Genomic DNA, 25,691 nt, shown 5'->3' with positions numbered 1-25,691 from the left:
GCCTGAAGGATTGCTGAGGAAATGAGGCTCAGGAAGTAATTCTGGAGGAGCCCACTGAGTGTTCACAGGTTCCTTGTCCTGTTGGGTGCATCATTGAGTAACCATGGGAAGGTTAAAGCACGGGTCACTGTCGGGTTTCTTTCAGACTAGTGATACTCAAGAATATATGTTACTATTCCAAGAAGAAGCTCTCCTATTTATGCCAACCTGCTGGGTTCTCATCCACCTGGAAATACCACCCCCCACACACATCCGGATGTCACTGCTATAGAAACCCTGGTCACGGTGCTAATTCTGAGCCCCAGTCTGTTGACCCAGCTCAGTTCACTGTAGCACAATACCAAAGAGGACACTCTGGGTCCCTCAACCCAGGTGACCATCTCTCTAACATGAACCCAGCAAGCCAGGCAAGAGTGTGACTGGACTTCTGTATCTAACCCCATTCTGGGATACAGCTTGGAAACCATTTGAAGCTTATTAAGGGTATCAGCTTTGGTCATCAAGTTTAACAAGTACTGATGCATTAGTTAAAAGGAAAACTAAGGACAGTTATCCCTGCATGGATTTTCGAACACCTGCCAGTATTCTGCTTCCAGATGGGAAGCCATACTGGCTTTTCCTTCTCAGTAGCTTTGCTGTTCTTCCTTACCTTCCCTGCTAAGAGCCATAGCCCAGTAGGAATGACGCATGGCATTTTTGGTTGAAAGGTGAAGCTAGCAAGCCATTGAGATGATAATGATTATGTTAAGATATGCATTCAATTGGAGATTAGACCCCTGCTGTCCGCCTGGGCCTGCTACTTTGGGGGACTCCCAGAGAGTTCCCATTGGTTGGGGAAGTGCGGTAGGAGGGATTTCCGGAGGAGGGATTGCCGGTTGGTGTGATGTCCCTGGAGAAGGCCACGTGCGTGGTGTGTGCGTGGTGTTCGCGGGAGTTTTGGAAATAAAGTTCCTGCTTGAGTGGCTTGTGATTTTGTGCCCAGCACTTCCCAGTCTCCAGATGCTGTGCCCCCAGGATGCAGTCCTTTGTTCTCTTGAATGTCTACATTCCCCATATTGATCACATGGGATCATGTGGCTTTAAATACTACCTCATGCTACTGTCTCCTGAATTCCTATCACCAGTTTTGAACTCCAGATTTGCATATCTAACTGCCTACTTGACCAACACTTAAATGTTTAAAAAGGTACTTGGTAAAAGTTCAGGTTTGAACATAATTTTCCTCTGCTCTTCACCCTATTGACCTCATCTCAGCCAATGGGCATTCAGTTCTCACACCAGCTCAGGTGAGAAACCTTGACATCATCTGGGACTGCTTTCTTTCTCATAAAGCCCACATTAGCCTATCAGCAGCACTGACTGGCCTTCATTAGGGCTGTTCCTATTGCCCAGAATGCTCTTTCTCCTGATTATTCATATGGCCAGTTTCTTTATCTCCTTCAAGGCTTTGATTGTCTCCTGGTTAATCATACTCTGACTACCTAATTTAAAGTCCTGCACGTCCTCTCACCACTCCAGCACACCCACCTCTCTGCCCTAGCCACACCTTCTTACCCAGAGCTCCCATCCCCTTTTAACATATAAACAATTCACTGATGTGGTTCTGTCTGTCCCCATCAGCTTGAATGTAAATTCCATGAGGATAGAGAACTTTGTGCAGTCTATTCTTTGTGTCCCAATTACGTGGAACAATGGTGGGTGTGTAGTATGTGCTTAATAAATATTTGTTGTTTGAATAAATTAACAAAAAGCTAGAGTGATACAATTATAGTACATTTATAAGCAAAGCCACTGTAGAAAGCTCTTGCCAAGTTTTCAAACTATCTGGAAGAAAAGCTTTGGTAGATAACAGGAATCCTAGCGGTTGATAATTAGGGCAAGGAGAACTCCACCCACGCTGTGACTGCTGAAACACACGTAGGGACCAAACCATGGGCCTGGCTTAACTGCTCCTCTGAAAACCTCCTCCTAGCTGCAGAAAATGGTTCTTGGTTGGGAAGCACATAGAAAAAGGAAGTAATTCGATTAAGTGTAATAAATTTTCAGTTATCTAGAGACCAGCTTAACTTCAGTCATACAACTGAAACTGTTTCCACATATGCCTGGCTGTGGAGAGGGCAGTGGAAGAGGCAGACTGAGGCTGCCGTAGAACTGGCCAGGGTACTGCTGGGAGGGAAGCAGGGTGTGGGGAGAGCTGGAGAGAAGGCAAGATGATGAGTGGGCAAACGAGGAGTTTGGCGGACCACGCCAGCGGCATGAGAGGCACGGTGGTCTCAGAAGCACTGTGAGCCTGCGGAGGACGGAGGCCAGCAGGGAAGCAATGGCACTGAAGGCACGCAGGGCAGGCAGGCTGTCCCACAGCCCAGGAAAAGGTCCACTCCTGTCAATAGACCCATGGGGGTTGGGGTAGGCTTTTCTGTTTCCAATAGAATAACCTGTTTAGTGAGGTAACTATATCTGGGGCCACCTGATCACTCGTGTGGTTTGGCAACTGGTGTACACAGTCAACCAACATTCCTATGCAGCCAGTTACCACTTACCTATAAGCTTCCTTCTCTTTTCTATCTAAATTTTTATTTAATGAATTTTCTACGCTGACAGCTGGAAGTCATTTTGGACGTCCCTAAGCTATCTGTGAGGCGTCAACTGTTGGTAGGTGGGCACATTTTCTCTTTCACAATATCTCAAGGCAAAGTGTCAGCTACCATAAAGATGACATGGAGGACATACACATCCTACCACACCTGGCTCCCTATCCATCAAATTGGCCATCAGGTTGTTATTGTCCCAGAGAGCATGGTGTAGACCTGTATGCTTCCCAGGTGCAGGGATTTTGGAGACATTTTGCAGCAATGATCCCCATTTACCAAGTCAGGTAGGCTCCCTATACTCTGTGGTAGACACAGAAGACACACATGATATACAATTTAGAAAGTATTTCATGGGTAAAAAATTTAAATAAAATGGTTAGCTAATAACTGGGAGGTCAACAGTTTTTATTTTGCTAATAAAAAGACACCAAAAATAACCATTATCACCTCTCACTGTTTCTTAAAAGAATATTTTAACACAAAGGATGTGTTCTGAGAATAAAAACTAATAGTTCTTTAAATTGAATATATCTTGTTCTGAGATCTCTGATTACACTGGCCTCATTTTTGCTGTGGAACAGTGGGCATCTCAACAGAATAGACAAGCACTTGTTCAAGGCAGCAACTACTGGTCGATGTGCCCTTCTGGGTGCTGGTGGAGGGTCATCTGTGTGAAGATGGGGATATCTTTCTGAGAAGCCTATTACTAGGCAAATACCAAGGTAAACAGTATTTTCAGTTTTCTGGGAGTCTAGCTGCAAATTTCACTGTATCTCCTTTTAAAAGTTTGAAGAATTTATGGACAAGCTAGACCAGGGCCCAACTTTGCCATTTAGTAATTTGCTTCAAGAGCCAGATCAGGAATGAGAGGCCAGAGGGTCCACCAGTAATCGAAAGGGTTTTCAGCTGATGACTAGCTTGTCTTTGTGGAACGCATTACATCCACCTGTCAGCTCAGTACAGGATTAATCATAACATTAGAGATTTCTAATAAGATTTTCTGAGGGAAAAGGGAGAAAAAGGGAAGGAGCTGGTTGATACTTGCAGGTGTTAATAATTTAAAAAAACTTGTATTAATCCTTATGCCATCTCCCCAGAGAAATTAGCATGTTATGCATTTTCTGCTATAAACACTTACATGGTATAACTGACAAGGAAAATACTCTCTGGGGTGGGAGTGGAGACAGGATGGCAGAACTGCTTAAATAGAATTCTCTGGATGACAGAGCATAGTTATCATAAAGGACCCATAACCAAGGCTCCCAGAGGAAGTTTCTGTTATAATTATTCAAAATTAATGGCTATCAATTAAGAATCATGTGGTGCCCTTAGGGTGTGTGGCGACACAATCTATAAGATTCAGCTGCAGCTGCCCCCCCCCCGCTGCCACCCTAGATCTTTCCCTGCAATGCTGTTTATGTGCATGTTACCTCCCTGGCAGTTTTTAAGTTTCACCCTAAAATTGCTGAAATGCATTCTGACAAACTAATTTAGTCAGATTATTCCTTCCCAGCAGTTGGTGATGATGCATTATTTCACATTCAGAGTGAGAGCTGCTTGTTAAACTGCTTATCTGCAACTAGAAGAACTTTATGAAATATTTTTTTGATAAAATTATTCACCTGACATGTAGGATTATGATAGCACCAGTTTGGTATTTCAAAATAAACTGCCAACATAAATAGAATGCAGCATAACACAATGAAAGACACTTCTTAAAAAACTTGTTACTAAGCTATGAAATTTTCCAGACAATAAGTAAACTTCTTGCCTGCTGAGGGCACTGGGTACAGATAATGTTAAATAATTACTACAAGATTCACATGCCATCTTGTCAACAGAAGGCCACTGTGGTAGCCTCTGTCACTGAACACACAGCCCCTCTGCATCTTGATTTGAAGTTACATCAAGTTGTGGACACGTATTTGTACTGATTCTTAAAGTTTTTTGATACTGGCTTTTCTCAACATGTGTATTTTTATATTTAGTCTTAAAAAGACAGATTGCTCAATTAATAAGTACATGAAAAAATGTTCACCTTCTCTAGCAGTCAGAGAAATGCAAATCAAAACCACCCTAAGATACCATCTCACTCCAGTAAGATTGGCAGCCATTAGGAAGTCAAACAACAATAAGTGCTGACGAGGATGTGGGGAAAAGGGTACACTTGTACATTGCTGATGGGACTGCAAAATGGTGCAGCCAATATGGAAAGCAGTATGGAGATTCCTGGGAAAGCTGGGAATGGAACCACCATTTGACCCAGCTATCGCCCTCCTCGGACTATTCCCTGAGGACCTTAAAAGAGCATGCTATAGGGATACTGCCACATCAATGATCATAGCAGCACAATTCACAATAGCCAGACTGTGGAACCAACCTAGATGCCCTTCAATAGATGAATGGATAAAAAAAAATGTGGCATCTATACACAATGGAGTATTATGCAGCACTAAAAAAGACAAAATCATGGAATTTGCAGGGAAATGGATGGCATTAGAGCAGATTATGCTAAGTGAAGCTAGCCAATCCTTAAAAAACAAATGCCAAATGTCTTCTTTGATTTAAGGAGAGCAACTAAGAACTGAACAGAGGGAAAGAGCATGAGGAAAATATTAACATTAAACTGAGACGAGTGATGGGAGGGAAAGGGAGAGAGAAGGGAAATTGCATGGAAACGGAAGGAAACCCTCATTGTTATACGAAATCACATATACGAGGTTGTGAGGGGAAAGTGGGGGGAAGGGAGAGAACAGAACAACAACAGATGAGGTAGAGAGGGAAGATGAGAGGGGAGGGGAGGGGGGATAGTAGGGGATAGGAAAGTCAGCAGAATACAACAGTCACTAATATGGTATTATGTAAACATTGTGAATGTGTAACTGATGTGATTCTGCAATCTGTATTTGGGGTAAAAATGGAAATGCATAACTCACTTGAATCAAATGTATGAAAGATGAAAAAAAAAAGACAGATTGCTAGATATTTAATAAAGCTACAGGGAAGACCATGTATAATAAGTGGACTCATAAATATGGTTGACTGTGCCATAACACAGTTCTTTATAAGAAATGTGGATTATTTTAAAGTGGCTTTACTGTTTAGAAGAATGCCACCATGCCTCAGCTCCTGAAGGAGAGCCTGAACTGCCGTGTAAATACTAAGAGCCATGCTTAAGGGATTACTTGTTAATGTAACTTGAACATAGATCATCCATGGCTCTGTGATAATTTATGTCAACAATTAAATGGTTACCATGGCAAACCACTTTCCACATTTTATTTGCTCATCAGTTGCTATATCTTAATTTTAAGAAAGGTTGTACTTTCCTTCTAGACCATGTAACTGATGCTTTAAAAATAGATCCCAATCTCTAGGCTCACATTAATGCCTGCTTTGTCTATCTGCTTTAGGAAGTAGTTTTTAATCTCATGACATGATTGGGTTCTTTATTCCCTTTATACATGATGACATGTTGTTTGCTTCTCTAGGGTATAGTTTATAAAATGATGACCTTCTAAGACAGCTTGAATGCAGACATTCAAGAAATTGTAGACCCAAGCCTTCAAATCTTTGCATATAATAGGCATCCCAATACAGCTCTCCCTGAATTAAAATTTAATTCTGGCCTGCCTTACCATACCATCTCTACATTTTTTACCCCAAGGGATTACTAAACACTGATGAACTAACTCATCAACGTGTCCTATCTGTGGAATTCTTAAATTGATTCAGACATGGACCTAGTGACCTGACTCCTGGGGGAGGCATCATCTGTCTAGAGGAATCAGGAGTCCCTTCTGGAGAAACAGAAGCCTCCAGTGTCTGGCTCTCACTGAGAAGGAAAATCAGGGCACACCCCTTTCACACTCCTCTGACTCCTTCTCTGAGGACATTCTGAAGTTAGGCAACCAAGGTCAAAGAGAAAGCTAGGAGAATCTTTTAGGTATAAAATTATGGGATAGGACTCTTCTGTGCTTCCTGAGTTTCTGGTCTCCTTTCTCACATCTTTAATGATTGGTCTAGTCTTTTTTTTTTGCCTGGGAGTGAATGCACAGGGAGGGAATCAGTCCAAATGAAAGGCTGGGACTAGGTTGGATTGTGGTTATCACCTTGATACTTAAGGTTATTTTTTCTACCTTGTGAAAAAGAATTACCAGTCCTGGATGGTTGTGATATATTTTGCATACCCACTTATACTTCCATACCCACTCAGATTCTGGACAAAAGAAATTCTGCACGCAGCAATGGCAAAACCATTTGCTCATCTTCTCAATCTTATTTTCTTTTTTCATATTGTCCTTCTTCACACTCAATCATTTTGCTCACTTCCAAGAAAGCTGAACCTCCCTCCCAGCCCCCACCACCACAGGCCCTTGGCCACCATGGCAAAGAGCAATTCCCCTGACCACACCCTTCACCCCTGCCCTACAGAGGCCAGGTCTAGCCCAATCTAGCTGATCAGACTGGTGAGGCAACTTGCTGAGGCAATCCTGCTGGACTGAGACCCATATGGACAGATGGTGGCAAGAGGGAATGTAGATTGTGAGCATCAACAGGACAAAAGAAGCAAGCATGGGAGGGAAGAATGGAAGACAGGAGGCAGCCAGGCCCCGCAGCTCAAGCGCTAGTCCAACCCCCAAGGCAACCCCAGCGGGATAGGCCCAGCCAGCTCAATTGAGCCAAATCCTGAGCTCATTTTAATGGCTTCTGTCCCAAACCTAAGTCACTGGGGATTCCATGGACTTCTGAGAGCGCCCTGCATGCACTTCCAAAAACAAACTGCACTATGCTGTCATGGAAAACCTGGATCTTTGCATTCTACAGTTTCACTATGGATTACATCCAGGTCACAACCTAAGGAAGACAGCTGGCAAAAAAACAACCCGCTGGCCGATTACCCAGCTTTTGTAATGAATCCCAGAGGGATATGAACCCACGTGTGTTTCTGGCTCTGCCAAGTCCTGGCCAAGCCTCACCTAGTGAAGACCAATCAGCCTGTGATTTATTCTGCCAGGGGAGTCTGAGAAGCCACCTGCAATCAAGACTCAACTGTGGAAGCTGCCTCCAGAAAGAAAAGGAATGGAGAAGTGTATGACAGGAGGAAACGGAGTGGGAGGAAGAGGTTTGTTTTCTTATTGATTCTATTACTACCTTCTGCTCTTAAAAAAAAAAAAAAAAGAGAGAGAGAGAGAGATCTGAAGACATACCTGATCACACAGAGCCCCGGGACTGCTCTTCACCTTGCAGCCCTGTCATAGACAGAGTGCAGAGTGCTATATAATGAATTTACCATGTGAACAGAACAAAATCAAGTCTACAATTATAAAAGATGTCCCTATTCCTCAGAATGCAGCAATTCTGGAAAACACAAAAATATACTTTGAAATTTGTCAAGAAAGCAGAAATATTTTTATAAGTATTGTCATCTGGTGCCATCGTTCACCATAGGCAAGCGCTGTGCTGGAGTCTTCCTTGTGTTATCTAATACTCAAAGCAGCCTTGAGGTATGTATAAGTGAAAAAAGAGGCTTAAACAAGTGAGGCAAATTGGCCAACGTTTCACAGCCACTTTAAGGCGAGGTGTGAACTCTTTATTGCCCAGAGTGAACGCAGGACACCATGGGTTCACCATGAGGATGTGTCAGCTGGTGCCCCTGTTAGGCAAGGCCTCAAAGGCAAATCCTTCTACCTGTTAACAGTCAATTGTTGTTTTTTTTTCTTTTTGAAGTAATTTCAGGTAGGAATTTCCACTGCTAGCTGATTCTTTCACACTTCTAATATCAAGACTTTAATAATTTATATTTCTTACTGACAGGGCTATATAACCCTATGGTCTACTTATTCCTGAAAATTAGGTGTGGCAAAGGAATATGCTGTCTATATAAATTTCCATCTAGTCACATTTTATAAAAATGTCATTTTTGCCAAAATGCAAGTTGTAAGACGAAACCCAGCCACAGTGTACTTCTAAAGAACCCTTGTGTTGCTCTGGCAACGGCCTCCTTTCTCACCATTTGTCTCAATGCTGAATAGATTCAGGATTGGGGGGCAGGGCGGGGAGGCATGGAGAGGAAAGACTGGTGCTCACAGCTGCAAGTCCTTGGCTGAGGCTGGGCTGACCAGGTGCTAGGACAGTCTGCTGGCAGAAGAGAAAGCAAGTCAGCTGCTCTGGACACTGGTATGGCAACTTTCTTGGCCATCTAATTCAGGACACGGGCTGCTGCCTGCATTGGCTTGAACGGCCTGATGAGGACCTGCGACAGGGAGAAAGCCCACCGAGTCCCTCTGCAGAAAGTGCCCCTGAACACATGAAACATGGCTTAGTCCATCTTTCTTATTATTTCCTTGCTGAGGTGTGGTGTTAGGCTGCAAAGGGAAAAGAAATCACTTCTTTCCTGGGTTTCAGTGCTCAGGGGCCCCTGGAGAGCAGAGTGACTAGACAGGAATCTCTGCCTCCTGCCAATTTAAAATTGTGAGTAATTTCAAAACTTTTGACATGCTGTCTAAGTAGTGTGGAGAGAAAGTTAAAATTTCTTTAGAAAACTCAGACTTTGAAAGAGACAAATGGCCTGCAGACTGGCCCCTTGGGTGTACTCTTACCACCTCCTCCTCAACTCCTCTCCCCAAAGGCCTTATGCCTAGAGAAAAGCTAGAAAACCTCACTGGAGTGTACAAATAGTACCTAAGAAATATGTACTTCACATAAATGACACACCACTTATGTGAAGCTACAAACAAGAACACAAAAAGATGTGTTAAGACTAATCCATACCTGTAGAGGAGGAATTCACTGGACTAATCCATTATTCAAAACTGCATATTAGTAGCCTACAAAATTAAAGGGTGTTTATGTTGCTTCTTAATGACTTCAAAAGATAGGTTTGGTGTCCCACCATCATGAGATGTCCCACCTCATGATGTAAAAGGCCAATGGTTCGCTAGAAGGCAGATCAGTAGTGATGAGAAGTATTCCTTGAGAAGTAAGCCAGGAGTCTAACCTGCATACCATCATACTGATAAACCCACAACCAAGGCATGAAATCATGGAGGATGTGCAAACTCAACATAGTGAGGGAAAGTTAAACAAATGCTCCTCTCTGGTCAAACAGGGATCTTCAACAAGATTTATAAATTATGTGTACTGGCTTCACTTTATCTACATGTTTATTTTGACTTTTCAAAAGCCTTTGGTAATACTTTACCAAAGTTTTAAGGTAAACACCTGAGGTACTTTGTGTCTGATGGGACCTCTGACTAAAAAAAAAAAAAAAGTGTGTGTGTGTGGGGGTGAATTCTGTACTCAAAACCTTTCTTATTTAACATTTCTGGAAGGTGAAATGCCAAACCCAAGGGGATATACTTCAGATTTCAGAAGTAAATCAAAAGGGGACAATCAATTTTACAGAATCAGAAATCTAAGATTAAAAAAATACACATTTAAGGGTAAGGTTATATTTTCAGAATAGTAATGCTGATGTTCAGGGAGTTGGTACACTCATCTAAAGTAGAACTGCTAGTTAGTGGCAAAGCTGAAACATGGAATTCTGGTCTCCTGGATTCTGTGAGTGCTTAGGATTGCTTTGGTCATTCATGATATGGCTGATCCTAGCAGACAAAGAAATGAGGGTCCTAAGATTTTGCTTTGAGACAAAGTTTAAAGGCCCTGGTGTCTGAATGGAGTACTCCCCTCACCCCTGTGAAAGCAAATCAGGATGTAGAACAGGATCTCCATCAGCTCTCTTGGCCCTTTATGCCTACTCTTTCCTGTAAATGCACACCACACATGGGCCCCCTAAGATTTGAGAAACAGAAACTTTATCTTATCAGCTATTTGGGGGGAAAAACACCCTGTCATTTGATCTGTTTATTTGGAAGCAAGCCCTGCTGAGCTCAAGCATTTGAGGCAGAATAGAGTTAATTCATTTGGGGTCTGTTTCTTTGCAGCCCTGGACACAGGGCTCAACACTTATCTTTACACCAAAGAGGCCCATGTTCTCTTACATTTGCTGAGGAATCACCTGTGCCCTTCATTTATCGCTGTAGGTGGATTCCTGTTCTTCCCCCTTACAGTTGAGATTTGTATCTTGGTTAAAAAGTTAAAACACCCCCACCCCTGCAAAATTAAAGCAATAGTCCATTCCTTCCACTTCCATGGGATGTCTTCCAACAGCTTCCTGTGTGTTTCTGCCACACAGAGTCCTTTGAGCTGTCTCTTGGGATAGACTGCTGCTCTCTTGGTTCAGGATCCACCTTTCAACAATCTGGAGGAAGTCTAGGAAAGTACAGGGGGCAGTGAATCTTTTCCTTTAGCTCACAGCCTTTCCTGGGGGAATCACCATAAAGAGCTCATACTTTTCTTTCCACCCATTTCTAACAAGCTCTTTAGTGAGAAACTGCCAGAAAGTGGAAGAGTTAGCTTGCATTTTCTGATCTGAGTGCACAGAACATTCTGTCAAGCTCCAGGAGACAGACAATTTAAATTAGAACAGCATTAAACACAGAGCAGCTGATAATAATTCCTTCCCAGTCTGTATTTTCCCTACCCAACGCTGAAACCATAGGGTGGCAGGAGCAGGCTGGAGGCTTCCTATTGAACACCCACACCAATTTCCTTAGCAAAACACTTGGTGCAGGTGGGACTCACTCTCACCACCATTCTTCCAGCAGATGCAGTGACAAGGAAAGCATGATTTTAATTGAATGGAGAAAGCAAAAAGGAGTAGTTACTCAAACAAAACTCAATAATTTAGACCTAGAGGGAATAAGCCAGAGGAAGTTCAGGCCACACAAGAGAAGGGGTCTTCCTCCTGGGTTAAGAGTTAACACAGGTAAACCTCATTAAAGGGAAGGTCTTTTTCAAAAGCGGCAAGAAGCCAGTATGAATCAACAAGTGCCAAGCTGCAGGGGAAATCTGTTTCCCTGGAGTGAAAGCTGTTTCCTTCTGTCCTGCTCACTTACCTGCGATTCCTTGCAAGAGCCCGCAGACGTTGAAAATGCTTTTCTTCATGATGCTTTGCACACACATGGTGAAGACTGACACCAAGGCCACCATGCAGAGAATGAAGATCCCCACGGCCAGGAAAATAGCAGTGGCCTGCCAGAAGCCACTGGCAATCTCGCCGAAGCTTTCAGCGTAGGGCCCGCACAGCGTGTCCCGCGGGAAGTGCTGCACGCCGGGGTTGCGGATGCAGCGGGCATAGATGCCCAAAGTTGGGTGGTAGGGCTCGGAGGGGCTCCCGCCTGCGCCAGCCGGGTCGGCATTGCCGCGGCTCTTAGCTTTCCCAATTAGCCAGTCCGCGCTCATGAAGGCAATGAGCTCCGCAAAGGCCACCACAATACTCAGGAGGGTCCAGAGCATCGAGCGGCAGGTGACAATGACATGACACATATTGATGTTCACGGCGGATAACGAGGCAGGAATCCACGGGGTCAACCAAAACGGCTAGGCGGGAGGCTGCTCAGGAAGGCTGGGAAGGAAGTCGCAGCAGTGGTCATTCACTCCCGCGGCCGGCGGCAGCAGCGCGGTCCCGGGAGCGCGGCATTCGTGCTGAGTGACACCGAGTACTGCGCTGGGCGGCAGCAGCCCCGCGGCGGCCTCACCTAGAGCAGAGGAAAGAGCGGAGGGCGTGAGCGGCTCGCCAGGCCCCGCCCCGCCCCGCCCCCACACTCGCGGGCTGCACCCGCCCCCTCGCGGGACGCCAGCCACCTTCCCGCCTCGGCTCCGCGTCCCTGCTCCACCCGCTCTTCCCGCTCGGTCCGGTCAGCGACAGAACGGTGTATAGCACACTCTGGTCCCCAGGCAGCATGCATAACTGGTCTTAGCATATATGTGCACCCAGTTATACAGGGGACACCGCTCAGGTGCTGAACTCTTGGGAGCAGCTGGCTCCTGATCTCTTATCTTTTATTAGGAAAGGTGGGGAGGGAAAAGGCAGTGCAGGAATCCAGATCAAGACAGTGAACTATGTCAGTAGATTGGCTATGTTTTTTTTTGTTTGTTTGTTTTTTTGGTTGTTCAGAACATTTGGCTATGTTTTCTAAAGTGTGCTGGACTCTGGCTACTGTTCTGGTATTAGATATGCTAAATTCTAGAAAACTTGCACCAAAAACTTTTGCTCGGGCAGCAGAGAAATAATTTCCAACTTTTATTGTCTGGAAATGAAATTACTAGCAGAGAAATAAAATTATTTGCTTCCAAGGTAAATGAGAATGTAAAAGGAAAAACCCATGAAAAAGAATAAACGAAATATTGCTACCCAAATTTATCTTTCATCTATTTCTCATATTATTTTAGACAAAATAATTTATACTAATTAAAACTCAAGAAGGGGGGAAAACCTCATAGAAGAGTTCATGACTTACTAGGAAAAAATATTCAAAACAGAGACATTAATGACCATTAACTATGATTACAACTGAGTGGACTTGTTGACAACAGAAACTTGTCTATGAAGAATGCATCTCTTGAATTGTCCCAATTCATCACATGTGCCTCTGCCTTAGCTTCAGTTCACCCCAGGTCTGGAACTCAACATGCCCATTGTTTCTGATTTCACAGAGGGCTCATTCTGTTCCTGAGGACAAATGACTTCATTACCAGAGGACTTTGCCCCAGTGGCTCAACCCTCTTTCAGAGCCTGAACCCTGAATCAGGGGCTGGCAGTGCTCATCTGCAGCTCTGTTTTCTGCCCCTTCTCCAAGGTCAGGCAGAATCAAGATGCGCATATCTGACATCTGGGCATATGGCCCTTCTCTGAGTGTTCAATCTTATTATGTCAACTCCATGAGAACTACAAAGAACTCCTCAGCATACTGAGCTCTGTTGAGGAAGAGAGCTATCTAAGAGGGAAGGGGGTAGGGAAATAAGGAAGCCCAGTGCCAAAGCTTAACATGCCTGTTTTTACACCAAGCATCAGCTCTGCCTGCTGGTTGAGGTCCTAGTGAGTGGCGACTTTACTCTTCTCATGAATCATGATGTCTTTAAAAACTCCTCACATCACTGTTGTTACACAAGATGCTATTTTGAGGACATAGTTAGTGTAATACAGGGAACATATGGACCTAATTGTCAGGGTGTATGTGTGTGTGCAATGGGGCTGTGCTAAGCACTGGATAAGGGAGAGGTGGTGTGTTCCACTGAGGGAGTTTTAGTGTCCCTCAGGTCTGGGTTCCAAAGCCGCTTCCACCACCACCTGGGTTTACATACATACTGGAGACAGTAAAGGTATCTAGCACACAAGATGGGTGTAAGGAAGAAACAAGCACACCTTAAAGCATTCAGCACAGTGCCCAGCAGAATAAGAGTTCTGTAAGTATCAACTCCCTTCCTTCAGTAGAAAACCAATTTGTTAGGTAATCAGCCCCTCTCCATCCCTGTCCCTCTAGTTAATGGCAATTTTTCAACGTGAATATACATATTAATCCCTGTGCTAAACTGCAGGACTCTTCTACAATCTCTCAGGTGACTTGTATCTTAATGGCTAGGACAGTGTCCACTGTCCTGGTCAGCAAGCTCAACTTGGGGTCAGGAATGCAAGTAGGTTGCAGTTTCCCAAGAGAAATGCTGTGAAACTTCATAAGCAAGGAAGATGGGGTGTTTGGGCTTAGCGATGTGGTCCATGTCAAATTGGAGGTAGACAATTTAAAGGCCCACATGCTTAAGCTCAGAAAATATAGTTCCCTCTCTATTTGTGCTAAAACAATCACCAGTTCTTGTATTTGCACTAGAATGGCTGGGATGTGGCCTCTATTCTTCTCTGTTTTGAACTGGAGATAAGATGCTTTGGTCTCTCCCGAATGTTTACTAACTGCTGCTATCAGAGGACAGCCACAATATGCAAGGCTAACTGACTAAAACTGTATCTTCCTGGGGATTCAAATGAAGTCTAATTTAGGGTGCTGGGACAAGGGGAAATCTGGAAAGGCAGCAGGGGGTTTCTGGAATGGTCTGAGTCATATGAAGTGTCCCAGTTAGGCCATATGCACAGAAAGGCAGGCACCTGCTGAGACAACATTTCTATCAAAGGGGAAACAGATCTTTGTTATAGATCCTTGTTAGCAGCAGGGATACTGGACACAGTCCTCCTCAGAGCTCCATGAAGCACACTCATAAAACCAGGCCCCAATGCCATTTCATGTAAAAGTCTTCTCTCCATGGATCACTAAATGCCTTTTTCCTCTAAGCTACCTGACTTTACTACCACATCCCTGATGACTGTGGGTAATTTGGACAGCCCTCTGACTTTCAGAAAATAATGTTACAATTGTCACAAAGGTCCACAACATAAACCCTCTTAGCAAATAACTCACACACACACACACACACACACACACAACAAAAACAAACAAACAAAACAGAAAATCAGAATCATGCAGAAATCTACAATATCATTGACAGAACAGAGAGAAAAGAGGAGTTTATAAAGGCTCATCTGAGGTCGTTGACAGTATACTGTATACATCCTTCACATTGCCCTAATTACAAGAAGGGGGAAGGTGGTGAGTAGCTCTGAGCTGGCATTTGTAGCGTGGATCACTGGGTTCCATCTCTGGCACCTTTCTGTTGTCAGTTGGAAGGGAAAGTACACGTGTAGCCAGAACCAGGCGGTGCCCACTGACTAGGTTACGGGAATAGAAACCTAGGAGCAAAGTGCACCTCCACCTAGAAGGTGGAGAAAGACTGGAAGAACATCAGTCAGAGCTGCAAATAGCCCCCACTTTCCAGCATGACAGGAACAGTAGAGAGTATGGCTAAGACAGTGTTTTGAAGAGCACTACCTTGCTTGCTCGCCTGGGTTCTGTTTCTTAACTTTACTATAAAAATTTCAAACACAGATATAAGTTGACAAGAATAAACATTGAGGGGCTGGGGATGTGGCTCAAGTGGTAACGCGCTTGCCTGGCATGCGCGGGGCGCTGGGTTCGATCTTCAGCACCATATAAAAAAAATTAAATAAAGATGTTGTGTCCACCAAAACCTGAAAAATAAATATTAAAAAAATTCTCTCTCTCTCGATTCTCTCTTCTCTTTAAAAAAAAAAGAATAAACATTGAGCATCCATGTACCAACACCCAGATTCAGCATTTGCTAACATTGTCCTATATCTGTTCCACTCACTGATCTACAGCATACACATTTTTTTCTGAACCACTTAAAAATGAGTAGCAAATGTTGAATTCTTATCCCTAAATACTTCAGCATACATATTCTAAAAATAAGGACATTTTCCTCAATAAACACAAAAAATTAATATAACTGGGAAAGGTGACAATAATACCCTTATAGCCAATGCCTAATCTATACTCCTAATACATTTCCATATCTCATTCCATTTTTTATAGTTATTTTTTTTTCTTAAACCATGACTCATGCATTGTACTTGGTTGGTTTCTAGACAAGAATAGTCTTTCCTCCCTAATCTATCCTCCCTACTTTTCCCAATATTAACTATTTGAATATACTAGGCCTGTTATCTTACAGGATATCCAACAACCTAGGTCTGTATATTTTCTCCTGAGGTCACTTAAACTTGTTCTGTATCATCTGTTTCACAGAAACAAGTTAACTCCAAAGGCCGGTTCAGATTCAGCTTAAGTTTACAGAGAATCCAAAATTGTGATGCCATCCACTTACTACTACATCACTGGGAGGAACGTTCCTGGGTCTGCACCTCAGAACCAGAATAATTTTACGCATAGATATGTGTGTGTGTGTGTGTGTGTGTGTGTGTGTGTTTCTACATACACACATACACATCATATGTGTGTTAGTTCCAAACCGGAAGAGTCAGAATTAGTGGGGAATGAGTGAAGGCTGGTCTGGGCAGGCCCCTGCATGTTTGAAGATTCCCTCCTGGTGGATTCTGAGAGATGCCATCCTGGAAGCTGAAGAGGAATTTTCAGAAATGTGTGCTATATTTCCTTGAAATGGACCTATGTTTTATTAAAAAAACAAATCTATAGACCTAGGGAGGGAGATAACAACCTAAAAGAGATGTGGCCCCTCCCTGGAGAGTTTTACTTGAGCCAAGAGAATGCTGATTATAAGAGAGAAAAGCTTTCATGTAACAGAGTTACAATTTAACAGTAGCCTGGAGACCATAGCCCTTCCTCCACCTCCAGAGCCTCCTTTCAAAAGGACAACCTGGTTTCCATGGACACTGCTCTCTGCCCACTACCCCTGCTCTTCAGCCCATCCAGAGGGGCAGTGGGCACCAGGAAGTACCACATTGGCTTTTGCATAAAACTATGTGAGTGGGGAGAACATAACGCTTTCAGTGTCATAAACGGACCCAAGACCAAATCTCAGCTCTGCAGCTAAATAGCTGGGTCTTTTCAGGCTGTTTACATCAAAACTCTGCAGGTCTCAGTCTCCTTACCTCCAAAGTAAGGCAAGAAGCACCTTGCTTGTGTGTAGAATCCCCAGCACACCTTCTAATTCACAGGGCCCAACTTATGTCACTAACTGATCATTATGTGTGCTTAGTTTATTATTAGCACAATGTTTGTGGTAAGCACTAAAAACTACTAGCACTGGGGCGGAGTTTCTGGTCCTGTTTGTGAGCAGCGGTTCCTTTTTCCTGACATCCCTGTGAGGCTGCAGTGTCCCTGCTGCTCTTTGAACTTCATGATGCTGCCCAAGGAGTTCAACAAGAAAGATGCCAGAGAGTTGACCAAGAAAAACAAAGACCCAGTGGACAAAGGTGTGGACAGAGCCAAAAAGAAGATGTCAAAGTTCAGGACAAGCTGACTAACCCAGTCTTATTTGACAAAACTACTGATGACAAACTCTATAAGGAAGTTCCCAATCATGCACTCAGAGACTGAAGAGTCATTCCCTGGTCAGAGCAGCCCTTCAGATGCTTCTCAGCAAAGGATTTATCAAACTGCTTTCAAAGCACAAAGCTTATCAAATGGGTTTCAAAGCACAGGGCTTCAGTAATTTACATTAGAAATACCAAGGGTGGAGATGCCCCAGTTACTGGTGAAGATCAACCAGCTGTATACTTGGAAAAACAAACTTTCATTAATTTTTTTAAAAAAGATCCAACTATTAATAAATTTACTACATTGAGCCATGAGGCCCAAATAATCAGTGTACCTCTGAGCATATTGTATTTTGTAGCCAGCTCACTGGAATCTTCTTGGCCAATATCTGTTTTTATTATTACCATCTTCCTCAGATGCATGAGTTATAACAGTAGCTGTTATAACTAAATGCTAGGCAAGAAGGCCTCATCCCAGGGTCTTCTACAAGGATAAGAAGATTAGGAAAGCAGAATGTGTGTGTTTTTGCTTCTGAAATTTGGAAAGATCCTCTAGGGCACTGCTCTTTAGAGTGTGATCCCTGAACCACCACCCCCCACCCCCTAGAGGAGGACACAGGGACAGCTGTTGAAGAAGCCTAAGTCCCTGGTCCCCATCCACTGACACTAGAGTCCTGGAGGTGGTAACGGAACCTGTGTCTCTAACAATCTCCCAGCAGATTCTTCCACAGTGAGGTGAAAGCAGTCCAAAGCAGGTAAAAGAAAAGAGGTCAGGGGGAGTGTGGCCCAGCTCCATCAAGACACAGCCAGTGGTCAGCCTGCCTGTCCTCAGCACAGCTGAGGAAGGGTGAATCTGTAGGGAGGGCAGCTGTTCCTCAGCTAATCCTCAGATGGCATGAATGAGCTTCCCAAATATTCAGGACCTTCTCTTCCAAGCACAAACAGCCTTCAGAACCAACGGGCAGCACTGGTACAAAATGCACGGTGCCTTGCACAACATTTTCTTTTTTCCTTTTTTAAAAATCACCTACCAGAGGAAGTTTTGCGAACTCTCACTCTGGCCACTTCATAAAACACTGGCTACAGAAATGAAAACATCTTTATGCTATGCTGTTGAAGAGGAGGATGCAAGTGCACTAATATTTATTATTCTTTGAGTGACAGACAGTCTAAACATGTTCAGTTCCTCCTGCTTTTGTCATTACCCTTTCCTGAGCCTCCATGACAAGCCCCTTTCCTCCATCCCACTTCTGACTCTGCTGGGAAGTCACTGAAACTGTGGTTCTTAACGGGGGCAATTTTGCCAATGGGGACATTTACCAATGTCCGGAGGCATTTGGGTTGTTACAACTTTGAGTGGGTGTGCTAAACATCCAGTGTTCCGGACAGCCACCATAATGAACAATGATCTGGCCCCAAAAGTCAGTAGTGTGGATGTGAAGAAACCCTGCTTCCTCAGAGAGCAGTTTTTAAGCACGCAGGTGCAACTTAAAATAAATGTCTAAAATCTTAACGTTTTAAAAAGGTCTCTTCTAATGAGCATGCTGTGTTCTATGATCTGGATAGACATTCACAATATCTACTAAGCTAAATACATTTTTAGTTGACTTTTGAAAAATAAAAGTAAGTTTTAAGGTACATTCTAGTGTGAATGTCCCAGACACAATGACAGAACTGTGGAGCCCAACTTGCCATTGACCCAGGAACAGTGCTATGGATCCTTCCTCTCCAGGGGTCACATGTTAAAGTTAGCTTCTGTTTTCAATAATAACTATTCTGAAATGGCAAAATGGAGCTCCCCACTTATAAGTACAAGGAGTTCTTGTGCTGTTAACTTGATTATCTGGACTTGCCTATGTAAGCTTGGCCATATCACCTTTATTTTGTTCAAATTCCCCTCCTCCAGAGTTGGGTGGGCCACTCAGTACATGCTCAGGTGGACACCTCGGTCACTCCAAAGGTAGGGAATTGATGAAGTAGACCTAGGAGATTCTCAGGCATTCTGACTCTTACCTGACCCAGTTCAGCTTCCTGTTCAGGATGCTTCCCTCTCCCCTTGAACTGGTTGGTGGTTTCAGTTGCTGGGTGGCCCCACCTCTCCAAAAGCACCTGAATGATCTCTTTTGTTCTTGGCATGGAGACACCCAGTGAGCCCTCCTGGCCTCCTGCTCAGTCAAGCCTGTTCTTTAATTTACCAGTCCTGGTCTGCACCAGATTCCTTTCTGGATGCCACACTCCAACTCTTCCTGTGTCCAATGGGTCTGCTTCCTGAGCACTCAGTTCTAGAGGGGTCCTTTTCCCACCATTGCCCTAGGGCAGCTGCATCCAGAGATAACAGGTCTTCTCATCCTATTTTCTAAATGCCAATTCTTTAAGACTTCTGAAGTTCTACTTACATATTTTATATTTACCTGCTATTGCTACAACTGCCCTCATCTAAAAGTGTCCAGAATGAGTCTGTCTTCATATGTCTGTCCTTCTGGGTCTGCCAGACAGGAAGGATTATACAAATGAACTTCAAGGCAGAGGCTAAGGCCTGATTTAGCCAGGGCACTATGCCTCACTATACACACTGTGGGTCAAAAGCTTTTTTTGGTTTGTTTTAATGAAATTGAAACTTGAATTTCAAGAGTTGCCTTTTAATGCAACTGCTTTACATAATTTTAAATAGAAAGCATCTTTCAAAGTTTACCATGAATTCTGTGATATCAGGCAAAGGCCTTAAAGTAAGCTTCGTCTTTTTAGGATAAATAAAAAAGTAGACTTTTAATAGCAAAAAGTCATAAGGATGGAAAACAGAGAATTAAAAAAAAAGAAAAAATCCAGAGCTATAACTTCCTTCTTGAACTCTCTGTTATTGTAGGGGGAAGTTTCAAATGCTCTCCATTCAAATGACTCAACTCTGAGAATTATTAGTCCTTAGGGAATGGGCTTCTGGCTCATCTCCACAGACAGCTGGGTACCTCTCTGCCTGCTAGGAACACTGACGAACATTCATTCTCACAGCAACTACAGGTTTGTAGACCCTTCTATACAGAGGCAGAAAGAACCACTGCTTGTTCACAACATACAGTGCCATCATCCAGGTTCCCTTCCAGCAGCCTAACAAACCCCAAACATGAGCAATGGGGAGGATTACATCACCTGCTATTTCTGAGCCTCTCACACAACCTCTCAGAACACCAGAAAACCCAATGATCAACTAGAACAAGAGCCCTGTCCGACTGGAAGCTTTTGGGAAAGCTCTGTGAAAGATGGTATCATTGCTTCAAGTATTCCCTGTCCTTCCTTGGAAGAGGACTTTATTTCTCCACCCCATTGACAGCACTGACCATGGAACCTGCTTTAGCTCATCCAAATTGAGCAGCAACCCATCAACTCTCATTTTCCTTTGCCACAGCATCTGAAAAATCCCAGAGTCCCCTTCATCAGTCATGTCCCTGACAACATGAAGCAGAGGCACAGCTACTCCACATGGACATGCAGTGTGGGCAAAACCCCAAACTTCTGCTGTTGCCAAATAGATCACAGCAAGTGCCACCTTTCTCAGGACAGGAGTCCCTGGCTGGGTCAGAACACCTGCTCCTGCTTCCTCCTCTCTTTGGTGTCAGGTTCAATTCAATGTCACCATCCTATTTTAGAGGATGGCAACGATTTTTTTTTTTTTTAATTATTAAAGGTCACTTGGTGAGACAGAGTCAAGTGTGGCCTACAGTCTCAGAAGCACACACCGTATAATTCAACTAGGTAAGCTGCTTTAATAAAAACTTTGTTCTTAATGTGTTTAAAGTTAACTAAGAAAGGAAAAAAAATTCCCTTTTGGGTGAGTGAGGACAACAGAAGTGTTTCCCAGAGTTCAGTTTGAAGATCCTTTCTCACATTAGGCGTGTCCAACGTCTCTTACCAAATGAGTCACAACTTGCTCAGAGTGAATGCTTCTCCTCCTCCACTCGTGGTTCTCCTGAGAGTACATTTGAAGAGACTTGGGCCACCTCCTGCCCCTGCAGTTAGGGATGTACTAGGAAGTCGTCTTCCAGCCACTACAAGAACAGTGCTCTGGGCTTTGTCTAAAGTGAAGCTTGCCCAGCAGGAAGCTTGGAAGTCACCTCATGGACCAGTTCGTACAGGTGTTTGGCACAGAACCAAAATGCAGGTGTCTTAGAGACCTGTCTCCAACATTCATCAGACCAGATCCTTCCAACTAACGGAGGCAAGAGGGCTGGAGTGAGAACGTCAACAAGCAGAGCAGGGCAGGAAGCCATCAAAGAGAGCGGTGGAGATGACTGAGGCCCTGGACCTTGGACTGTGGAGCTAGGAAGCCCAGTAGGCCAACATCTCCCAGTAAGGGGGAGAGAGTGGAAAGCTGAGTCACCAGCTAGAACTAGTGAGTTGGGACCACACTTTGCATTTTTCCATGCCACCTCCACCATCAAGTCAGAATATTCCTTCTGGAAATATGGTCATTTCAGAGATGAAGGACAAGAATGTGACATGAGGGTGAAAACTAGTGGCTTCCATGAGAAGTCTTTCATGAGGCCCAGTGCTGTGAACAGGTTTTAATTTAGGTACTGCTCCCTTCTGAAACAAGTCCTTTAAAATGAAAACAAAACCCCCAACAATATGGTATCATTTTATAAATCCAAAATTTTAAGAGACAAGAATGTTAATCTAGAAACACACATAGGTAGTAAAAAAAAATAGCAAAATTATTTTTCTTTCTTTGTACATTCACTAGTGCCAACACCTGACCCATCAGTGATACTGACAGAGGAAAGCAGGAATGGCTGATGTCTAAGCTAGCCTGCTAGCCCCAGTCCCAGGTGGCTATTAAGGCAGTGACAGGTATAGACAGAAGTACAGCAGAAACTTCCTTCTACAGAGGCTGAGGGAACCATCTAGCTGCCTGACTCCCATACTTGCGGGACCCACACCTGCCAGCTGAAATACCCTTCCAGCAATTTCCTGGAGGACAAAGGCAGAAGCAGTTCAGAACAGCAGCAGCCTCACTCAGGATCGCATTAAAACAACACTGCAAGCACATCATAAAGCCACAAGCTTTGAGTTTACTTGCAAAAGTTATCAGCAGAGTGATGAGTTTCCAATTACCCATCCAAGGACAGTATGAATGGACCAGTCTAACAATAAGACAACTCATATCTTTAAACACCAAGAGCCTAATTTGGGATTTACTCTGGCACCAAGATAATGCTAATAGTTACTTGCTTTTTTCTTTTTAAACCTGAGGTTACTTCTGTTTCTAACCAGTATTGCTAAGCTGCAATAGAATGTAACAAGTTTGGAGGATGATTTAAAAGCAAAGAACTTAAATCTAACATAGGTGATACAGCACTCAAATGCTCACTGATTAATTCACCCACATGACTGCTGGCTTTTCACAACCAAAGACAGATGCAGCCTAATGTCTGAACTGCCTTGTCTTGTGGGTCACCCTCTGAGAGCCAAGGAGCTGAGAAGGATCTGAAAATGGCCTAAGCCTTATGTATTGAATACACATGCAATAAGGACCATAATGTCCAAAGTGAAAATTCACAACAAGGTTCTGTATGATTTTACGTATTGAAAACCTTCCCTCTCAAGAGCCCCATTTCTCTCACAGATTTAAGATCCATAAAATATTGTGTCATTAGGAATACACACACTTGTGATGCTACTTTAAAAAAAGTTTTTTGAGGGGCTGGGGTTGTGGCTCAATAGTAGAGTGCTTGCCTAGCATGCTTGAGGCACTGGGTTCGATCCTCAGTACCACATACAAATAAAATAAAGATATTGTATCCACCTAAGAACTAATAAATACATATTTTTAAAAGTTTTTTGAAAAAAAAAAAACCAGCAATGTAGATCCATAAGCTGTATCCACACCCAGTTTACCCAACATTGTACATCTGGATGATTCATAGCTAGAGATCAAGCTATGCAGCAGTTTTTAATTTTCCCCTAATGAGAATGCCAAATCCAAAACCGTAGACAGGTTTAAACTTTCTTCATTTATTAACTTGAAGAATTCCCAAGATATTTAGGATTCAAATTCTGTTTTAAAAACATATGGGCTGAATGGCAGCTTCCACAGGGATGCACACCAGTTCAACATATGGCTGCAACAGCTTCAGGTATTTGGAAACCCAGAGCAATCCTGTAACTCAAGCAAAATCCTTGGCCTGCAGTACTGAGCTGGCCTAATGACTCAGGAATGCACAATGGGAGTAGGAGCCCAGTGAGCTTTCCTCCTGGCCACCTAGATTAAGTCACTGCAGGCTCAGAGTCCAAGAGGGTCAAAGAAAATCCATTTTCTGTACTTTTTCATAGGATCTGATAAGCTCTTTCTGGGAAAAATGACTTCTTATTACAGCTTCAACAATAGTGAGGTATAGTAAGGGAAGAGAAAGTTCAATTGAGTGTCTCAGAAGAAGAGGGCAGATGCCAGAAGACCAGGCCATTTAAACACAAAAGCAAAAGTGTTTGAAAGGCTTGGGCAGAAGAGGCTTTAGGTTCACTCCTATAGGAAGAGATACTTCGAAGCCTGTAAGAACTGTAAGAGCTGATAAAGAAGGCAGGCAAAGAGGAAGATTGGCCCTGTTCGCTCACACATTCAGTGCTATGGATGCAGTGAGGGTCCAGCAGGCTCCTGCCATTTCTATCACTTCCCAGCACAAGTCAGCCTGAAGCAGATGACTCCCTGAGAATCCACATGGCCTTCAATGAAAGAAAGCTGGGAAGCAAGAGAGCCCGGGGAATCAATGGAGGAAAAAACAGACTGCATTTTAGTTAGGTCATAAAAAGGAGCATATCCGTGGATGCTAATACACATTTCCTCATGGTGGGTAGAACTAAGACTTCATTTCAGCAAACGATTAGTAGCAAAATTCCTCTTCCCTGTATCCCAAAGCCAAGTTCTCCCACAAGTGGAGTGACTGAAAATTCTGGGTCCCTGCATAAAATGGAAGCCAGGCAATGTCTTTGAGGAGGATCTGTCAGGCTTACAGAATGGTGCACGGGACAAAACCTCTTACTCCACACTTCCAGGACAAGGAGCTGACCCCGAAAGGCTGCATGGCAGAATGATTCAGTCAGAAGCTAGATTGTCTGGATTTGAACACAGCTCTTGCCAGTATGACCTTGGGCATGGTTGTGCCCTTATGCCTCATTCCCATGTAAGTAAAATGGGTATTGACAAAACCGATACAGAGGGATGTTGTAGCATGCTGAGGACAATGCTTATACAAGCCGGGCCTCCATGCATGCAACTGTCCTTCCTGGAAAAGGATCCAGCCTCCCAGCCTGCCACACAGCACAAACAGCCACTTCTGAGGACATGTTTCAGCTATTCCTTCTGCCATTTAGATCTTCCTGTTCTAGGATCCACCTGACTTGTGAATAATTAAACTCACCTTCAAACAATAATTTTCCCCATGTAAAAGGAGTCATGGAGCAGTAAGGCCCTATTTCAATGCTATAAAACAGGCTCTATCATTTACCAGCTTTGCGTTTATGGCACTCGAGGCATTTCCGTATCTCTAGGAAAACAGGAGTGAAGAAAGTATCTAGCTCATGAGATTATGAAACTGTGCATATAAAGTCAAGGATTATTCCAAGTACCAATACATGGTAGGAACCATTATGACTATCATCATATTGGTTAAGATTTACTTTTCTGCTATTTGTCTCCATAAGGCCACAAAAATCATCTTCTATTATCACCATATCTCTATAAACTGAAGTTTGTCTAATAACAAAGTATAGGGGTACGGGGAGGGGGGCCCACTAGGCAGGAAGTCAGGAAAACACAAGTCTTGGCCTAGGTTCTTGGCTAACAAGCATGTGACCAGGCACAGCTCCCTTAATTACTCTGCCTTCAATAGCTCAGGTACAAAGTAAAGGTGATGGATCTGAAGATCACCTCTGTCACTTTCAGCTCAAAAGCCATTCATTTCAAGCCATGATCACCTTTTATCACCTTCTCCCAGGCTCATGGTTCCTTCTAGACCTGATGCTCTGGAGAGGGAGACCTCATTACTGGAAGGGAGAAGGGAACCCTGTAGGTTATAAGGAATGTCAATTACATAGGCTTGGGGGTAGCAGAACCGAAGGCCATATCTGACCATAAAGTTTGGTAGACAAGGAAAGTGGAATGCTTGGTCACCGCACAAGGAGCTGTCCAAAGGCCTTGGCCAAAAGACATGGGCTAGACTGGCTACCCGCTCCAGTTACCTTTATGTGTGTGTGTGGAGGGACCCAACTCTAATTCCCATTCTTGAGAATATAGTAGAGCACTCCCTGCTCCAGGCTTTGAGTTAACAGTTAAAATTCAGGTCCCT

The 25,691-nt window shown here is 43.6% G+C and overlaps 1 protein-coding gene across 2 annotated transcripts in view; it reads right to left on the bottom strand.

The window, feature by feature from the left end:
- Lhfpl2 (LHFPL tetraspan subfamily member 2) overlaps positions 1–25,691 on the bottom strand; it is a 146,632-nt gene that overhangs the window by 7,797 nt on the left and 113,144 nt on the right. For both annotated transcript variants that reach the window (XM_076857093.1, XM_076857094.1), the window contains one exon: positions 11,552–12,193. In XM_076857093.1, the coding sequence (XP_076713208.1) occupies positions 11,552–11,981 (430 nt within the window). In that variant the 5' untranslated portion in view covers positions 11,982–12,193. The remainder of the gene's footprint in view (positions 1–11,551; positions 12,194–25,691) is intronic.

This window comes from Callospermophilus lateralis, chromosome 5 (genome assembly GCF_048772815.1).
Source record: "Callospermophilus lateralis isolate mCalLat2 chromosome 5, mCalLat2.hap1, whole genome shotgun sequence".
NCBI classification, from domain to species: domain Eukaryota; kingdom Metazoa; phylum Chordata; class Mammalia; order Rodentia; family Sciuridae; genus Callospermophilus; species Callospermophilus lateralis.
The sequence above is the reverse complement of the archived record's forward strand: the minus strand, read 5'-3'. Positions and strand labels throughout refer to the sequence as shown.